Source organism: Larimichthys crocea, chromosome VII, assembly GCF_000972845.2.
Source record: "Larimichthys crocea isolate SSNF chromosome VII, L_crocea_2.0, whole genome shotgun sequence".
In the NCBI taxonomy this organism is placed as follows: Eukaryota; Metazoa; Chordata; class Actinopteri; family Sciaenidae; genus Larimichthys; species Larimichthys crocea.
The window spans coordinates 1,543,925-1,561,912 of NC_040017.1; the positions used below are offsets into that span (position 1 = coordinate 1,543,925).

A 17,988-nucleotide genomic window follows, 5' to 3' on the forward strand; every position below is an offset into this window, starting at 1 on the left:
AAAAATAAACCCCCTCATGTCCAGAGAAGAGCAGAAAGTATAAATACCCCCGATGTGTCCAGATTGCAGCGGTGCTGGTGAGTGGTACAAGAAGACTTAGCTTGGTTAGGGAATTCAAAACGACAACTCAGACAGACTGAAATTAAATACCAGACATACTTTGACCAAGACTGGTTTACAGCACTGGAAACAAATCACTTTAATTTGAAAAGATTTGATTTGAGAAGATCCCCCTTCGATTGGAGACGACGCGCCACTTACCAGAGAGATAACGGACATACATTGTAATAAACTCTTTATTTTCTATCACTCGAGTGCAATTTCCATTGCAGAAGATGTGTTCAACTGTGTGTTTAATATTTTCACTCCTGTGCGTAACGAACGCGGCACTTTCCACTCCATTTGAATCAGAGGATATTGTACCTGTTCGGATAAATGGAAGACTCAGCGGTCGTTTTTGGAAAAGAAGCGAGGAGCTGCCGAGATTTAGCCTCAGTGCATTTGGCAAGGACTTGACTCTAAACCTCATTCCAGATACCAGCTTTCTCGCGCCTTCCTTCACCATCCAGCGCATCAAAGCCAAAGATGTTGGCGCTTTACGCAGCGCTTCAGGTGCCCAACCTGTCGCCAATCTCCAGAATTTTATGAACCAGACGGACGAGAGTGAAGGACAGCTCAGGAGCTGCTTTTACTCTGGGAACGTAGATGACGACCAGAACTCTGTTGTGTCTGTCAGTTTGTGCTCTGGTATCTTTGGCTCCTTCATAACGGAGGGAAAAGAGTATTTAATTGAGCCCAAATTTCGTGGCGGTCCGGGGCCAGACTCTGCAGAGCAGCTGCATGTCATCAAGAGGAGGACATTCACCAAAAGCCACGGTGTTCCCCTCCTGTTTGATCACGCAGCGGCGGAGAGCCGAGTGGAGAAGCACAATGGGGAAAGTTTTACGCACGGCGACAGTGACGCACAGAGGGAACCACCTCGCCGGAGACGCTTTGTTTCCGCGCCACGGTTCATAGAGACCCTGGTGGTAGCAGATTCAACCATGACCCACTTCTATGGAGATGAAATAAAGGTCAGACACGTTGAACGCACTCCTTCACGCACACACTGTTGATAGAAACAAAATAAAGCACTATAAAGCAGCATTTTTATTTCATAGATTAGATAAACAAAGAAAAACGTCACATTTTCCATTTATTTCTACATCTTGTTTGCAAGGATTCACAGCCTGAGAAATATAGTGACAGAGATTGTTTCTGTTCTGCTTCATAAAACATGTTTTGAGGGAGCCTAAGAGGAAGTCGGTGGGCTCCCTGTTTTCCACAGGCTGAGAAAGAGGTCAGGCAACAAAAACGCGAGCAATGCTGAACCACATTCCTCAGGACTTGGTCACGATTTGGCAGCAGATGCTCAGCATCATCCAGGGAAGATCCACAAGGCTTACAATATCTATTCTGGCTGTCCTTACTCAGTGTTATAAATTCATATAATCAACCAGCTCCTGTTGTATGTCATATAAAACATCTAAAATTTCAATTATACAAAATTGAATAGATGGTGATTTAATATAAAAAAAATTAAAATTAAAATCAACAACAATCCTGTTTCAATCTGAAGCTAAACTGAAGAACTATTTCAACAAAAGTAGGACAATCCATGATCCTGCCACACTCTGCACCAGCCAAATTCTTGTCTGTTTGTACTTAACAAACTCCTCAGCTGCCAAACCCTCTGCCTTATCCCACAGTAAGTACATAAGTAAAGGGAACCACTCTCAGGTTAGGACTGATAAACTGGGTTTATATTGGCTTTTCATTATAAATCAGGCTTATCCTGAATTTCACAAAGCTGTATTACCCTGGTATTCTGCGAGCAGCGGCGGTGTTAGTTATTTGGAGGCAAAAATCAACATGTGGCTCTGTGGGTGTGTGTACAGCACATGTGGAAAAACTTTTTATACTGGGAATATCATCCCACACTAGAAAAAAAAAGTGATGGAAGACATAAGACATTACAATACACATCATGGCACAATCCCCCACGTTTTCCTCTAAAACACAACACTATGACAGCTCTGTGGAAAACCCTGCCCATCCCTACCTCCCATGACACAATCATGGAGAGTGAACAAAAAACAGTTTGGAAGCAATAGACTAATACTGCACATTATTAGCGGGAGAAATACAGGCGGTGTCAGACTTCCTTAATGACCAATCATCAACCAAACATCTGCTCCTCTCATCCCCTTAAAAGACAGCAAACTGTTTATTGGGCTGGGAGGAGACTCCAGGCCAACTTTTTCAAGGAGAGAACTAATACTGTAAATAGCAAAACAGATATGAATATACAGCACAACAAATATTAATATAGAGGGCCAAAGAAGGTAATTATATGAATCAGAACATTCTCAGCATGAATAACAATGCACACAAAGTTATTTGGGGAGTCAATTTTATCTGTGCCCTTTGGTTATATAGTAGAATAGCAACAAGTAGTACAGTAAACTGTCTTTATATTAACATCTGTTACCTTTATGTTCAATTATTATCAGTTTTTATCTGTGACAAAGTTATACTGTATTAGCCAATAAGTAACAAGAAATTTAAATTATGTCTGCTATAATTTACATATCAGTCATATCAGCAGATAAAGCGTTTCAGGTTTTGCAACTCAAACATCAGCCACAAAAATCCAATATTGATCGGGCTCCATACGAGCATAATTTTATTCAGAAATTCCTGCACTGTGTGATAAATATCCATTTGACCCTGCTTTCTTTTATCCATCCTCCACTGTCTCAAGCGAAGAAGTTCATGTTCACATGTTTAAACATTGTATCTTGTCTCTCCTCCTCTACAGCACTACATTCTGACCCTGATGTCGATGGCCGCCCAGCTTTATAAACACCCCAGCATAAAGAACTCAGTAAACATGGTGTTAGTAAAGATGTTGGTGGTGGAAGATGAGGAGGTCGGCCCCGAGGTCTCCAGCAACGGAGGTGTGGCTCTGAGGAACTTCTGCTCCTGGCAGCAGCTCTTTAACCCACCAAGCCAGAGGCATCCAGAGCACTATGACACTGCTATGCTCTTCACCAGAGAGGTGAGTGCCAAAGTACATACCTGGTTTACAGCTGCCGAATGACCTTTTAGGTCTCTGCAGTAAAACATACCACCATCTTCATATAACATTTCAAACATTTAATGAGAGACATTTGCCAGAATTTGAGCATAAAAGATCATTCTTGACCTTGGAAGCAGTAGCCTGATTAAAAAAAAGAGTTGTGAACATCAGACATTGACTGAGAAGGGGTCAAAGGTGACCAGAAGTCATGCCATGGTTGGAGAAAGATCAAGAAGGCCATTTCCTTCAAATACCAAATAACATCTTTGTTCTAATTATGTTTAATGGACAGGGGCATGGTAACCCCTGTCTCTGTTCAAAGTTCCATACTTAGGTTAAATTATGACAACTGAGCAATCTTCATCCACTGTGGAATACTTTGTGACGTGGTTGAAATCAGCGAAAAAGGTTAAGATTTTTTTATGGTCAAATTTGCTAGAATTTTTACATAACTCTCAAACAGCAGTGGCCCAAGAACAGATCCTTGGGGAACACCAAATATTGAATTGAAAGGAGCACCAGTATCAAGTGGTTTGGTTAAATGTTTTAGCCACAGGAAGTGGTAACTGCTGACAATATTTGGTTATGAAACTATAATTTAAAATGAATCAATGCCTGTGCATAATATGAATGGTGTTTCTAATTGATTTGGCTTTCTACAAACAACATAAGCATAGTGATATAAACATCTCTACTAAATTGACCATATACTACCCAGCACGAAACAACAGGCAAATGGAGTGAATAAGTTAGTAGCTAAAGAGCCAGATATTTCCCTTGGGAGTTGTTGAAGACTAAAACAAAATTAAAAGTGCAGTGAATACTTGATTTCTCAGGTGGCCAGAAACATTTGCCTGATATCAGAAAGAAGTGTCAACATGTAAGTCTTCATTTCCTTCTGAGCATTGGTCAACTCTTTGGAGTTTGCTGATTCAAAGGTCTGGATCCAGGAAACAGAAACATGACTCTAAATAAATGTCAGTGATTCTGCTGAATATGTACACGTGTTTGGCTAGCACATTACTAGCCATAAAACCACAAAAGGCCCACAATACATCAGACATGTATGATTTTCAACTTATGGTGGAGCTCTGCCTAAAAAAAGCCCAAACAGAATTAATACAGCTTTAAAACTATTCAAATATCTTAACACTGGTTTTGACTTTGGTGACTCACAGTGATTTTAAAATACACACAGATCATGGTAGATTATGATACACTAGCCTTTCTTCAGGGGGTTAACTGTTTAGTGCATGAAACAACTCGAACAACATTGTGAGTGTATTATTAGAATAGACAGTCCACTCACCCATGGTCTGGTGGATTTTCTCCATTCAGAAGACTATAATGCAACAAGGATGAGTCACAAATTGAACCCTTGTGGAATTCAGTCCAGCTGCAGTACATAATTTGGTTTCAGAGGCAGCAGATTCAACCACACAAGAATTACTTGAAAAAAGCAGCATAGATGCATTTTCAGGTCAATTGTGTTTAAAGTGGTGGTCCCAGATGAAAGAGAGCCATCTTGGGGGATAGTTATTATCACATTGTGCTCTTTTGAGCAACCCAAGAGCAAAGATGAAACAAGGTGAAGTTAACAAAAACCTTTCTAGCCCTTTGGGTAAATTAAGGATGCTGAAAGGGGAACTCTGGGATGGAATAGTTGTAATCTTTTCCAAGCAGGAGGAATGTCAACAGAGAGCAAACAAACTGTGCTTTATGGATGCTTCAACAGGAAATAAGTTCACAAGTCCTCGGGGTTTGAGTTGTGATTGGCTTGTTCTCCTGTATTTGCCTGCCTTCGTCCATCTGGTATGTGCATGTTGACAAGGTGTTAGCAGACAATACATTAGGCAAGGAACTTCTCTGTTATTACATTTTTACAGCTAAGTGCCCTGGTTGCAGCTTGGTTTGATGACAGGCTTGACATTTGTCCGCCTACTGAATGACGTAGTGATGTAAATCTGACCCTGGACGGGGAAATGATGAATAGAACATATGGGCTTTTTGCAGTCTTGTGTTGGGTTTGTTGAAATGGCTTTCAATCAAGGAAACAATCATTCACGCAAACCCAGTTTATTTTTCCATTTCTGCAGAGATATGCTTTGAAATGTAGAGGACGGAATCATCATCATCCTTGTGGATGAGCTAACTTTAGTGCAGCCACAAATCAACCCTGACACGATTAAGACTCTTTAAATGGTCAAGACCTGAGTATGTGACCGGGTCAGGGGTTAAAAAATGTATCCCACAGTCATAAGAGAAGGCTTGCAGCTACTACTGGCTGTTGTGAAACTCAAAACTTACACTCCGTCGCATGTAGTGGAAACATTTTTCTCATGCATTTTTGTGGTGCGCTTGCAAGTCCGCCTGCAAATGCAATACTATGACTTGTGCTTTGACCCATACGTCTCACTTTGTGTCTGTGTGTCTGCATACGTGAGTGATGGATGCTACTGCGGAACTAGGTGTACAAACACATGCTGAGCTGCATTCAAATGTCAGCTCCAAGTCCAGATGGGTTTTGAATCACAGCAGTCTCTGCCTTGTGGTTTTTTGGGGGCTGATGCGAGACCATGGACACGTCCGTCTCTGTCATACACAGCTGGGTGTATTCTCAAGTAGGGAAAGATTTCTGATGCACCACACTGTTCATTTTCCCACATCACAGCTCTGGATATCTGCACACTGAGGGTGATTAGTTGCTTTGTTTTTATGACGGAAACACTGAGCAACATGTTTTTGATTTGTTTCTTAAAGTATGGCATAAAAACAACAGGACATAAATAGATGGTGAGGGTTCACCATCCTACGTGATTAATATAACAGTCACTCAGGGCTGCCCATACACTTACTATATTTATTATTTTATTTGATAATGTGTTTAGCTCTTTGATAGCCCACTCTGCAAGCTGTTTCTCAGCAAATGGTAAATGCTGTTCAAGAAAAATAGCCCTTATCTCACTTTATAACAAAACATCAAGCCAATTTAGGTGATTAAAAATCAGATTTCCATTGTGTTGTGGTTACAGATTGATTAGAGGTTCATTGAGGAATTGCTCCATACTACACTGATTGTCCAAAGCCGTAATCTGAACTGATTCGAGTGAAATAGTTGAATTCGAACCAATACAAATATGCAATCTCTTGATTTTAGTGCAGAGTTTTAGTGTTCCATGACACTGAGGCTGTACAAGATTAAAAAGTGGCTCATAGTATGCTGCTTTCGTTCTTTGCAGTGAACGGTGTGTCACTGTTGATTTTTGGCATTCTTCTGTGGTTCTACTGGCTTATGGCACTTGTAAATGATGCATGCCAATTCTTATTGACATAATGTATGCCACTGCAAATTATTATGATGTACCACTGTTTGTGTGACTCGTCATTAGTAGCAGTACTTATGTCACTTTGACTCGTACTGTGTTGCTGCCGTTCGAATGGTACATATCACACCCCACTGCTGCATTGTATTGGCATATGTCACTGCTGTGGTAAGGGTTTGCCTAATATGGTACATATTTGTAAACACATACATACAATACACTTAAAGTAAATTTAAAGTAAATAAACATTTTGATCTAACGCCCATTTGCTTTTAGCTCGCACTGCTGGTTGAACCTCCAGCTTCTACTTTTTTTTGTGCCCGAGGGGAATTTTCTATCCAGGTAGAACACAGAATACACAGCGATATAGGCACTAGGCACACAGACTGAAGTATGAAGAACATGATAATATCAATATCAGCCCCCAGGAGTTAAACGAGAAGCTAATCATCGGTTAGGTCATTGTGAGCATAAGGCTAAGCTCACTGCACTAGCCTTACGGGGATAATATATAGCTACAGGTAGTCCCAGTAGCTTAGATACTAGAAAAATGTAGCACTGACAGCATATGATCATGGCGTTACCTACCTGTTTAAAACAGTACCTGCAGATGAAAAGTGGCACCTGTCAGCGGAACATAAGTTTCATGGTGTTTTTATGTGGCACACAGCAAGAACATACTGATAGTCAGCAATGAAAAATAGCTGTAGTGATTGTCAAAAGCCTGTCGTTGAGTAGTATGTGCAGGCAAAATGACAGTAACCTTTGCACCAATGTGTCATATTCCAGTTAAAACTGCTAAGAATTGATGTGAAATTGCTAAAACAAGAGCAGGCATACCATCAGTGCATGATCATAAGAACAGATATGTGTCTGTGGAAGAAAAAGTCTCCCACATCATAATCAGCAGTGATATACTGAAAGTGGCATATGCCAGTAAAACAAGAGTGGCACACACTCAAAGTCTTAGTAACATATAATACACTTAAACACAAGTGCTACATGATTTTAATTTTCTTGCAGGTAAATGAACATTTACAACAAATAAAAATGTAATCAAAAGAAGTCTACGTTTTCGAAGTCATCGTTGTGACCCCGGTGCTCTGGTTTCATTCTGTGTTTGTTTTCTGTTGCAGGACATCTGCGGTCAGAAGAGCTGCGACACGCTTGGTGTGGCCGATGTTGGGACGATGTGCGACCCCAAGAGAAGCTGCTCGGTTATCGAGGACAACGGGCTGCAAGCTGCCTTCACAGCTGCACACGAGCTTGGTTAGCTCACATTTATTGTCATATTGGTGTTAGGCATAGAAATGATGGAAAAATGTTAGAAAAGTAGTGTAATGTGTTTTTTGTCAGTCATTCATGACCACACTTTAGTGCACGTGTGAACCTGAGTGTCATTAGAATTGCATCCTTTCCCACTGCAGGTCATGTGTTGAGCATGCCTCATGATGACTCCAAGACCTGTGAGAGACTGTTTGGAGATCTGGGAGGACATTACCTGATGGCGCCGCTGTTTGTGAGCCTCAACAAGAGTGCGCCTTGGTCTCCCTGCAGCGCTCTCTACATCACAGAGTTCTTTGACAACGGACATGGTAGGAAATATTTCAGGTTGTCGCCCCAGCCTGTTAAAAAATTACACACTGAATAAATCAGAAAGTGAGCAGCCCTGTGGAGACCTTCTGCCAACATGGACATCTGCCACGACACTGTGGCTCTGTTATTAGGGCTGATTCAGAGATGAATAAAACATACTGTTATTTCTCTCACACTCTAAGTATGGCTTTCCTGCTTAAACATGTCGCTCCCATTAAATTATGGGTTGTAGGGATAGTTTATCTAGCCCTAGATTTCCACATCTCTTCTTTCCACATCCTCTTCTCCTCACCCTTTCTGTGTCTGGTGTTGTGCATGTTGTCCATCTTGTATTGTTTGTATCTTTGCAAGACGTATCAGTGAACCTTCTTTTCCACTGAGTCATACAATGGACTTCTTCCTGTTCTTCACCTCAGCCAAAAGCAACAGCTGGTGTCAGCAAAATATGTTCTTTATCAGTTGGAAAATGCCTCCAACAAAAACTCATGTGGCTGAGAATGTTCATTCCAAGCTGCGGATGTCATTGACAACTCCAGACTAAAAGCTTATTGAATGTAATAAAGAATCATTAGAGGAACAATGAATAAATTCAGATTTAGAATAGCTGTCAAATGTCCAATTTCAGAGCACGAGGCTACCCATAAAACTGCACTGCATTAGTTACACCTAAATTATTCATTTTTATAGTCAGGATACAACTTGCCCTGAATATTTTTCCACTGGTGTCATGCCACACACAAAGAGTAACACATTTACAATTGTCACAGTGCCACAGTGTATAATCTCCATAAACCACAATATAATCAGCCTCATACAGTGTTGCTTTGTATTGTAACCACAGGGGACTGCCTGCTGGATGTACCAGAAAGTACCCTGCCGTTACCAAGAGAGCTGCCTGGCACCAAGTACAGCCTGGACCAGCAGTGCCAGCAGATTTTTGGAGAAGAGTTTGTCCACTGCCCCAACACCTCAGACAGTGATGTTTGCAGCAAGCTGTGGTGTCGTGAAGACGGGACACAGCAGTGCTCCACCAAGAACGGCAGCTTTCCCTGGGCTGATGGCACCCCATGTAGTCTCAACGGGACCTGTCTCCACGGAGAGTGCATGTTGACTGAGGAAGTGATGAAGCCGCCGGTAAGACTGCTTCTTCATCAGATAACAATGGTTTATGTCATCAGAGCAAGGCTATGTATCCTGAGTGAAGAATAAATGCCCTTCTTACAACTGAGAAGATGAGTTCAGTATAAATAAAACAAACCCTTGGCCTGCTATAGCTTAGTTGGTCTGATTTAACCAGTAACTCATAGTGGCTAATCCTAGCTGGTTAGAAAGTCAGTTTCCTGACTTTGTTACTCATCTATGCTATTATTAGCGGGTATCTACAGATTCAAAAACACATAGGCAACATCAGGCAAGCAGCTGGTGCTGGAGCAACAATGACAAACAGTACAACTGCACACCTTTTAACTTTTAACCTCACTAGAAATTGCTAGAAAAAAAGGCAATACACTGTATGCAGCAATGTATGTCTGTGGGGGTGCATCAGTAGGTATTTTGTCATTGCTTGCTTCTACAGCTGTCAAAAGCACCACTGGACTGTAGTCTTTACCTTGATGATGACCCAATGACAAACCATGGCAAAATACCTTCTGATGCTCCCCCACAGACACACATCAGAACCTTTCATCAAGCTCTCAGCTAATGTCCAAAGTCCAAACCATTGCGCAATGATAGAAAAATACTAGAGGGACAGCCAAAAATAGCATAAATCCTGTGAATGATGGATCTCGATCAGCATATATTTGAAAATGAGCACAGTTCCCCACTCAGCGCTGGTGTCCAGGGGAGGTGGGCAGCCCATCTCTGACTAGATGGTTAACGTGGTCATGACATAAATTAGTCCCAAAAGGTTGATGGTGTCCTGCAACACTCTATGTCAGCATCGGCTTTTCAAGGTTCGTGTTGAGACATTTTCAACCCAACAAATGCCAACTTTTATAATGTTGTTATGGTTTAGCCCCAAGGCTGTTATCAAATTAATTAAAAAGATTAAAGACAAATTTGAACATTTCACACTTTGAGTCATTGAGTGCCCGTCAGCTGTCAGTAATTTTTGTCAAGTTTCGACCTTATCAACCGTGAAAGCATATGACATCAGTTAGCTATGCACTCTTTCCCAGTTGACTTCTCGTTGCATGATGCGTGCTGACAACATTTATTTGCTTGCACTTGCACCCTGCTGAGAACTGCCTGCAGGTTTTTGATGAGTCACTTCCTTAGAATCTCACTGCTCATTTACTCAGACATAGAGTCTCGAGATCAATAGATTGTTCGTAGAAATAAAACTCATAAGTCAGCAACTTCTCCTTCAGCAGGTTGATGACAGACAGATGTTTTACACTGGGTTTTTAATATGTGCAGAAAATGCATCTGTAATCAAGGTTTGTCTGAGGGTTTCACGGTTTAATTAAATTAAATTAACTTTCCCACCCATGCTGGTTTGCCAGATTTAAAACATTTTTGACAAAAGATTCATTCTTGACCTTGGAACCAAGAGTTGAGGAAGTGATGGACAAGGAAGTGCTCAGACAAAAATGGAAATTTGAACATCTAAAATTCCATGACAGCTGGCAAACTCAGATGAAGAATGTGTAATACAATTGAAAGCTCCAGAATAGTTACCATTTGAATAACCCAATACAACGTTTCCATTGGAAATCTGCTGATTTAGGTTCGCCTGCAAAGACAAGTCATCAATACAAAGTGTCACTTAGTGGAGATATGACACATTTTCATTATTGCAGCTGTGTGCAGTGAGCAGGAATACATGAATGAAAAGTAAAGGCTAAAAGTACAAGTTACAGCATTGTTGGACTTGAGTGAGTTCAAATCCAGTTGCTGCATGATGCCTTTTTATATTTCCTTAAAGAACATTTATACATCTCAGTGTTTCATTTTAGCTTGGTTGCCTTGATATCTTCTCCTTGTGTTATGATCACACATCTGTTTGTGAATCCAGACGTGCTGGCAGTTGAGATGTTAGCAGGTCCAAACTCATAAAACTTCTGGAAAGGACACACACACCAGAGACACACACACACACACACACACACACACACACACACACACACACACACACACACACTTTCAATTTTGCCTTACAAAGCTGCAGCATGGCAGGTTCCACTAGCGGTGAGTGACACATGTGGCAGGAATGTGGGTAGAGGCAGACAGTAGACGCGTGCCGAACTTCAACACAGATTTAGCCTGAAGTCGCGGCACGCCAACGCACTGTGCGGCCTCAAACCCAGAAGCCCAGACTGTGGTTTAGGCTACACAGCTGAGATTGCCTTTGGCACTGAGCTCCAACCAACTACTCTGACTCTTCTTTTTTCCCTCTTTTCTTACTGTGTACCGCAGGTGGTTGTGGACGGTGGCTGGAGCTCGTGGGGACCGTGGCAACAGTGCTCCAGAACATGTGGAGGTGGGGTGGAGTTCTCCTATAGGGAGTGCACTGACCCTGTGCCTCAGAACGGAGGGAAGTACTGTGAGGGACAGAGAGTTCAGTACCAATCCTGCAACACGCAGCCATGTGACAACACAGAAGGTGAGAATCAGCACTAAGCAGGTTTCAAAAACTAATTACTCCAAGCTGCTGACAGACAGTGTTTTGACATGTATCAAAAATATTGATTTTATTTTAATTTCATGACTGTTCTAATGCTTTTCTTTTTAACTGAATACAAATATTAGTGGTGTTACCAGACTTTGTTGACAAGGTAGACAAACACAATAACATGGAAACCTGGTATAATGAGACCTGGAATTATATCATCTGTCATCAGTCAGTATAATGCATTATGCATCTGACCGAAATATTATTTTAAGATCAATTTACGTCCCTCCTACATCCTCCAGTACAAAACAGTGTAATATTGGTTAGTTTATTAATATCAGTAGTTTATTGATTAATTGTTTTTACAGATTTTATTACTTATATTGTATTCATTTACATTTTGTAAATGCTTGATTTGTTATTTATTTATTCATTTAATTATTATTGCATACATGGCTTTTTGTTTTAGCAAACGCTGAAGTGTATTCCACACTGAACTTTGCTGCATATCTTGAAGTAACATGTAACAAATAAAGCTTCTGAACTAAAATTAAATAGAATTTCATAACAGACTGCTCATTATTTCTATGAAATCATAGGTGGTGAACTGTCTGGCCTGGGTCAACAATTTATTTTACAAGTACAACTGCTGATTATTTTCCTGACTCATTGTTTAGTCTGCAAAATGTCTGAAAATGGTGACAAATGCTTTCATAATTTCCTATAGCACATGATGACATCTTCAAATAGATTGTTTTGTACACTTTACAAAAATAATTTTAAAAAATCCTAATGAGAAGCTAGGAGGAGGTAATGTCATGTGATTTATCTTGATAAATGACTAATTAATAATGTACTCGTTTCAGCTCATTTGTCATTTTTAAAGCCAACAGCAGCTTGATATAAGCTGATTTATGCTAGTGTAAAAATGAATGATGTCTTCAACAAATTCTCCTGTAGACGTGAATATACTTTTAAGTAATTAGAGATTAATTAGATTTTCATTTGCTTCCTGTCAGCCTCACTGGATTGTACCCTAAACTTTGGTCCATCTTCTACCTTTAGGAAAGAGTTTCAGAGAGGAGCAGTGTGAGAAGTACAACAGCCCCAACTACCTGGACTACAATGGGAATATGAAACAGTGGATACCAAAGTACGCTGGTGTTTCTCCCAGAGACAGGTGTAAACTGTTCTGCAGGGCCAGAGGCAGCAGTGAATTTAAGGTGTTTGAGTCTAAGGTACAGTTTATATGCACATATCACAGCTCATACACAGCCATCAGTGTTCACACTACTGTTAACGTGTATTCTGATGCTTATATCTTCAAATATATTTTCTGTCAAAATTTGGTGTTTACCTTATATATATATTCAGAACACAATTGTACCCTAACACACACAATCTTGCTTGAAAGTTTAACATAGAATTTGAGCTACATCCTGCATAAGAACCCGAGAACCAAGAATGAACTGAGAAACTTATTTCTACACTTGTGATAAAAGAATCAAATACACATACTTTTTGTGTCCCAACAGGTGATTGATGGGACGACCTGTGGCCCCGACACCACATCTGTGTGTGTCCAAGGCCAGTGTGTGAAGGCAGGCTGCGACCAGGTGATTGGATCCAACAAGAGAGTGGATAAGTGTGGCGTGTGTGGAGGAAGCGGGCTCACCTGTAGAAAGATTACCGGCTCCTACAATAAAGCAATGTAAGTGCTTCAAAAGCATGAAGACGATAAAGTAATTACAACTGTATGTATGTATTGTTGTACAGATGTAGTTCAGATGTATGATAGAGAGGTGAGATAGGATAAAAAACAGAGCAAAATAAAGTGAAAGTCCTAAATAAAGACAAAAGAATGAACACATAAGCATCAAAAAAATAGTTCAGCATTTTCAAAATACACCTATTCGTTCAGTTTATTTAATACCGGTCTACAGCAGGTACAAAGCTACTCGAGAGCCCACTTTTGCAAGCATTTTCATCAGGATGAGTGCCATGGACACAGCTGGAAACTTTATGAAGGAAGCAATTTAGAAAAAAATGTACATGCTTTATCACATTTGTTTAATCCATATACAAACTTGAATATAAAAATGATCTTTGCAGTTTAAGGGTTAGATGTACAATATCCTGACAGGCTTATACATGCACCCAGCATGTCTGTGCAGTGCATTTACTGCAGTAAATCTGCTTGCGTACAAATTAAACATGCTACAACAAGATACACACATAACATATGGTGTATTAAAGAAATTGTTTGAAATATTGGGAATATGCCTATTTGATTTGTTGCCCTGTCATGCTGCTGCCTGTTAGATATAATCCTACAGCCAGCAGCCAGTTAGCTTTCATTGCACAAATACTGAAGGGGAAAAAGCTAGCCTGGCTTTGTTATTAAGTGTCTTGCATCAAGTAGTGGTAGGTAGGTTTACAGGTAGGTGTGTTTTGGGATTTTTGACAGAGTGCCAAACTTGCTGCTTCCTCTTGCTTCCAGTTTGTGTAGTAAGCTAGGTCTTACTTAATTAATTTATCTCTCTGGAAGAAAGCAAATGAGCATATTACCTAAACTATTTAACTATATATTAAAACTGGGGCTTCTATAACTCTGGACCTTAGACCACATTCAGACCAGTAGGCAAGGCAATCTGGACCCAGACCATACCATATGTTATGAAATGTAGACCTCTCTGACCTTGAATAAAAATTAGATGTGAGCTTTGAGTAATAAGTTTGACAACATCTGCTATAAACTAAGAAAACTGTGTGTACATTATCTAAATTCAGTTCTTTGTTTTCTCTACCAGCTATGGATATAGTGACATTGTCACAATTCCTGTTGCCGCTACTAACATTGACATCAAACAGCGGAGCCACAGAGGAATCAAACATGATGGGAACTACCTGGCTATAAAGAGAGAGAGTGGCGGTTACATCCTCAATGGTAACTTCTCTGTTTCCACGGTTGAGCAGGACATTCCTGTTTTGGGTGCTGTGTTGAAATACAGTGGCTCGTCCACCACACTGGAGAGGATCCAGAGCTTCAGGCAGCTGAAGGAGGCCATCACCATCCAACTCCTGGCCACAGCAGGAGATGCCAACCCTCCCAAGGTCAAATATACCTTTTTCATCCCTAAAGATTTGACCTTTAACAAATCCAAGGAGAAGAAGGGTCCATCACCATCTTTGCATGTCATCCATCCATTTGGTGTGCCTGACTGGGTGCTGGGGGAGTGGTCTGAGTGCTCCAAAAGCTGTGGGTCCGGATGGTCCAGGAGGAATGTTGAATGCCGTGACAATGCAGGCTTCCTCTCCAGCCAGTGTGACAAAGACCTGAAGCCCACAGACATCAGGCCTTGTGGGGATCTGCCATGCCCCATATGGCAAATGGGACCGTGGTCCACCTGCTCACGAACTTGTGGCCAGGGGGAGCGCCGTCGCAGCATCTTCTGCATAGACTACACTGGGAAGACTGTTGAGCCAGAGAAGTGTGATCCAAGCAAAATCCCAGAGCCTGTCTCCGGAGAATGTCTCGAACGAGAGTGCTTATGAGAAATATGAGTATAGTGAACTTTCCCTTTTTGGTCTGATTGTACTTACCAACCATGGATCGATTACTGAATGGGCACAATAGGCACAGACCCAGGGGCCCAAGGGGTCAGGCAGCAGAGGCACAAAATGATCACAAAGAGACACAAATGGACACAAATGACTTTGGACACAAAACTACTACAAAGAGACTTAAAATGACCGCAAACATACACAAACAACCTCAAAGAGACACAAAAGAGTATAAAGGAATGCAGACATTGACCAGAAAGATACACAAATGACTTCAAAGGGACACAAAGCTACTACAAAGAGACTCAAAATGACCACAGAAAGACATAAACTGACCACAAAGAGACACTAGTGATTTCAAAGAGACATAAACAACTACAAAAAGACAAAACTATTACAAAAAGACACAAAATGACTACAAAGGAGTGCAAATAACAAAATGAATACAGAACGTTGCAATCAGCTAAAAACAACATCTCTAAGCTGTTTATGTGTCTCTGAGATTCTGAAAGTTCTGCTTCAGCTGCCAAACACTGTTCAATTGCATCACATTGTTTTGTGTCTCTTTCAGTCTGGGGGTCTGGCTTCTATGTAGGAGGGGTGGGGCCGCGTTTCACATGTCTGTGCCCAGGGGCCCATTGCCTTATAATCTGTCCATATTACCAACTGGTCGCATAAGTCACATCATGGGCATTTGCCTAAATATTGTTCTGTCATCTTTTGTTGACATTTGACAACCACTATTGAGAATTGAAACAATGGAAATCTACCTCAGGATGTACATGTGATGCCATGTATAGATGCTAGATGAAGGTGCTGTGTGTGTGTTTTCTCCAGAAAGAGAAGTTTTCTAGTCCCACTTCAAACTAACTTTTTGGATGAAGTCTGATATAATCTGTCTTTTTAAGTTAGCTGTCAATGAAAGTGGGGCAAGAACAATGGCATGAAACCTGCTGTCAAACACCGGCACAGTGTAAATATACCTCCAAATGTCCTCCACAGAACTCAAACCCCGATAAAGCTTTGATCGAGCCGTTTACCTATTATTGAGGTAGGTACATACGATTGATGCATTGGGACTTTAAGCCTCTGGGAAATGTGTTCTTGTTTGATTGCTTCTCTTTTCTACACACATACCAAAATGTGATTTGTGTTAATAGTTGTGATGATGATGTCATGTTTTAATCCTGAACTTTAGCATTGTTGAACTATGGGAAAACCAAGCAGTAATGTTAAGTCTGACAATATTTTGGACTAGTTAGAACCTACATGAGAACAGATTGTTTCTATACCAAACCAGATGCATAGATTTTATAGACATTAATAGAATTTGAGTTTACACGGTGTGTAAAAGAAACTGGCCTCGATAATGACCAGAAAAACCCATGACAGAGAATTTCCCTCTGCCCTGTAGATTAGTTTTTTTTTTTAACTTTTCCTGGGTGCATCATATTGCAGTTGAGAGGAACAGTGGTACAAAAAAATCTCCAATGGAACAAATGTTACTTTGGAGTTAACTGATAAGCATACTATCTATCATGTATATGAAAAATAACATTAATTTTTTTCATTTCCAGACTTTTATTTGTTAATGCATCATATGCAAACACTCACAGTTGTTTTTTAGACTTTTGTATGTATATTTGTTTTCTTCATTCCTGTTGTTAATTTACAGTATGTTATAAAGCAAAAGAGATGGAGCATTAGGCCTATATCCCTTCAGTGAAGGACCATACTATTTTATTATTACAGCTTCCTTTTTAAGCTATTTATTTTTGTAAAGTTTTTACCTTGGACATGTAATTAACATGGCAGATGCTGCTGTCTTTGAGATTTTTGTCTATAAAAATGGTCAAATAAACACATTTATGTCAATACACGCCTGTCTTTTACTGCCACTTATCTTCAGTGAAAACCAGAAATAATCTTTGTGCAACATTTCTCCAAGTGTCTGCATGCAAAACAGTGTAAGAACCCTTCCCTTTTCTCTATTGCGCAAGCTCCATTGCTTGAGGACTATGTCCAGACTGGTGGGTACAGAACAATCGTGCCAGTCAAAAGGAACCATGTATTTAATAATGACCCATAAATTCCAAACAAATGTTCAAGTTTAATATTTTCCAGGGAACTCTTTTAGACTATTGTGGGCCACTGAAACCCACCAATGAAAGCCAGAGAAATGGAATTCTTGTAGGTGGGACAGCAGCTGTTAAAAGCAGGGTGAGGCAGATTTCACTGCTGGTTTACAAACTGATGTTCAGTCAAATACTCCCACATTGGAATAACTTCTCCGTTCATAAGTCTAAAATAAAGAGTGCCATGTGAAAACATACTCAGTAGCTGTGGTCAGGGAGGAGCCTCCTTTTGCAACAACAATGACTTAATATCCTCTTTTTCTGATTATATTCACAGCTGATGCAGCCTAGCAGATGTGAAACATCAACCTACAGAATTTGGTACAGTATAATATTGCATTAAGAAGAAGAGATACTTTTTTATTAATCCCTCAATTATTCTTTTTTCACTGAATTTTAAGCTGAAATACACATGTTTAACATGCAAATGTAGAGAGATGGTGGAGAAAGCGGTTGGGGCAGGCCACCTCTCCAGCTACCAGTCCACCACCATACTTTGCTCTATACTGGACTTGAACCAGCCACCCGCCGGTTCCTCAGCTAAGTCTCTATGGACTGAGCTACTGCCACCCTTGATATGTAAACGAATAACAATAAGAAATTAGAGAAAAATACAATATTAAATATGACTAC

At 40.4% G+C, this 17,988-nt stretch overlaps 1 protein-coding gene across 1 annotated transcript; it reads left to right on the plus strand.

The window, feature by feature from the left end:
- The first annotated feature begins 22 nt into the window (after positions 1 to 22).
- On the plus strand, positions 23 to 17,084 carry LOC104935663 (A disintegrin and metalloproteinase with thrombospondin motifs 8). The gene is made up of 9 exons (XM_019276067.2): positions 23 to 1,073; positions 2,861 to 3,100; positions 7,581 to 7,713; positions 7,872 to 8,039; positions 8,882 to 9,174; positions 11,461 to 11,647; positions 12,722 to 12,894; positions 13,192 to 13,367; positions 14,467 to 17,084. The coding sequence occupies exons 1-9, from the start codon at positions 336 to 338 to the stop codon at positions 15,209 to 15,211; spliced, it is 2,853 nt and encodes a 950-aa protein (XP_019131612.1). The 5' UTR covers positions 23 to 335; the 3' UTR covers positions 15,212 to 17,084.
- Positions 17,085 to 17,988: the final 904 nt, after the last annotated feature.

Bases quoted from the DNA above. Each gene is read 5' to 3' on its own strand.
- LOC104935663 (XM_019276067.2), top strand. From the start codon at position 336: ATGTGTTCAACTGTGTGTTTAATATTTTCACTCCTGTGCGTAACGAAC. The intron at 3,101-7,580 runs GTGAGTGCCAAA...TTTCTGTTGCAG, and splicing joins CTATGCTCTTCACCAGAGAG to GACATCTGCGGTCAGAAGAG. The intron at 7,714-7,871 runs GTTAGCTCACAT...TTCCCACTGCAG, and splicing joins CACAGCTGCACACGAGCTTG to GTCATGTGTTGAGCATGCCT.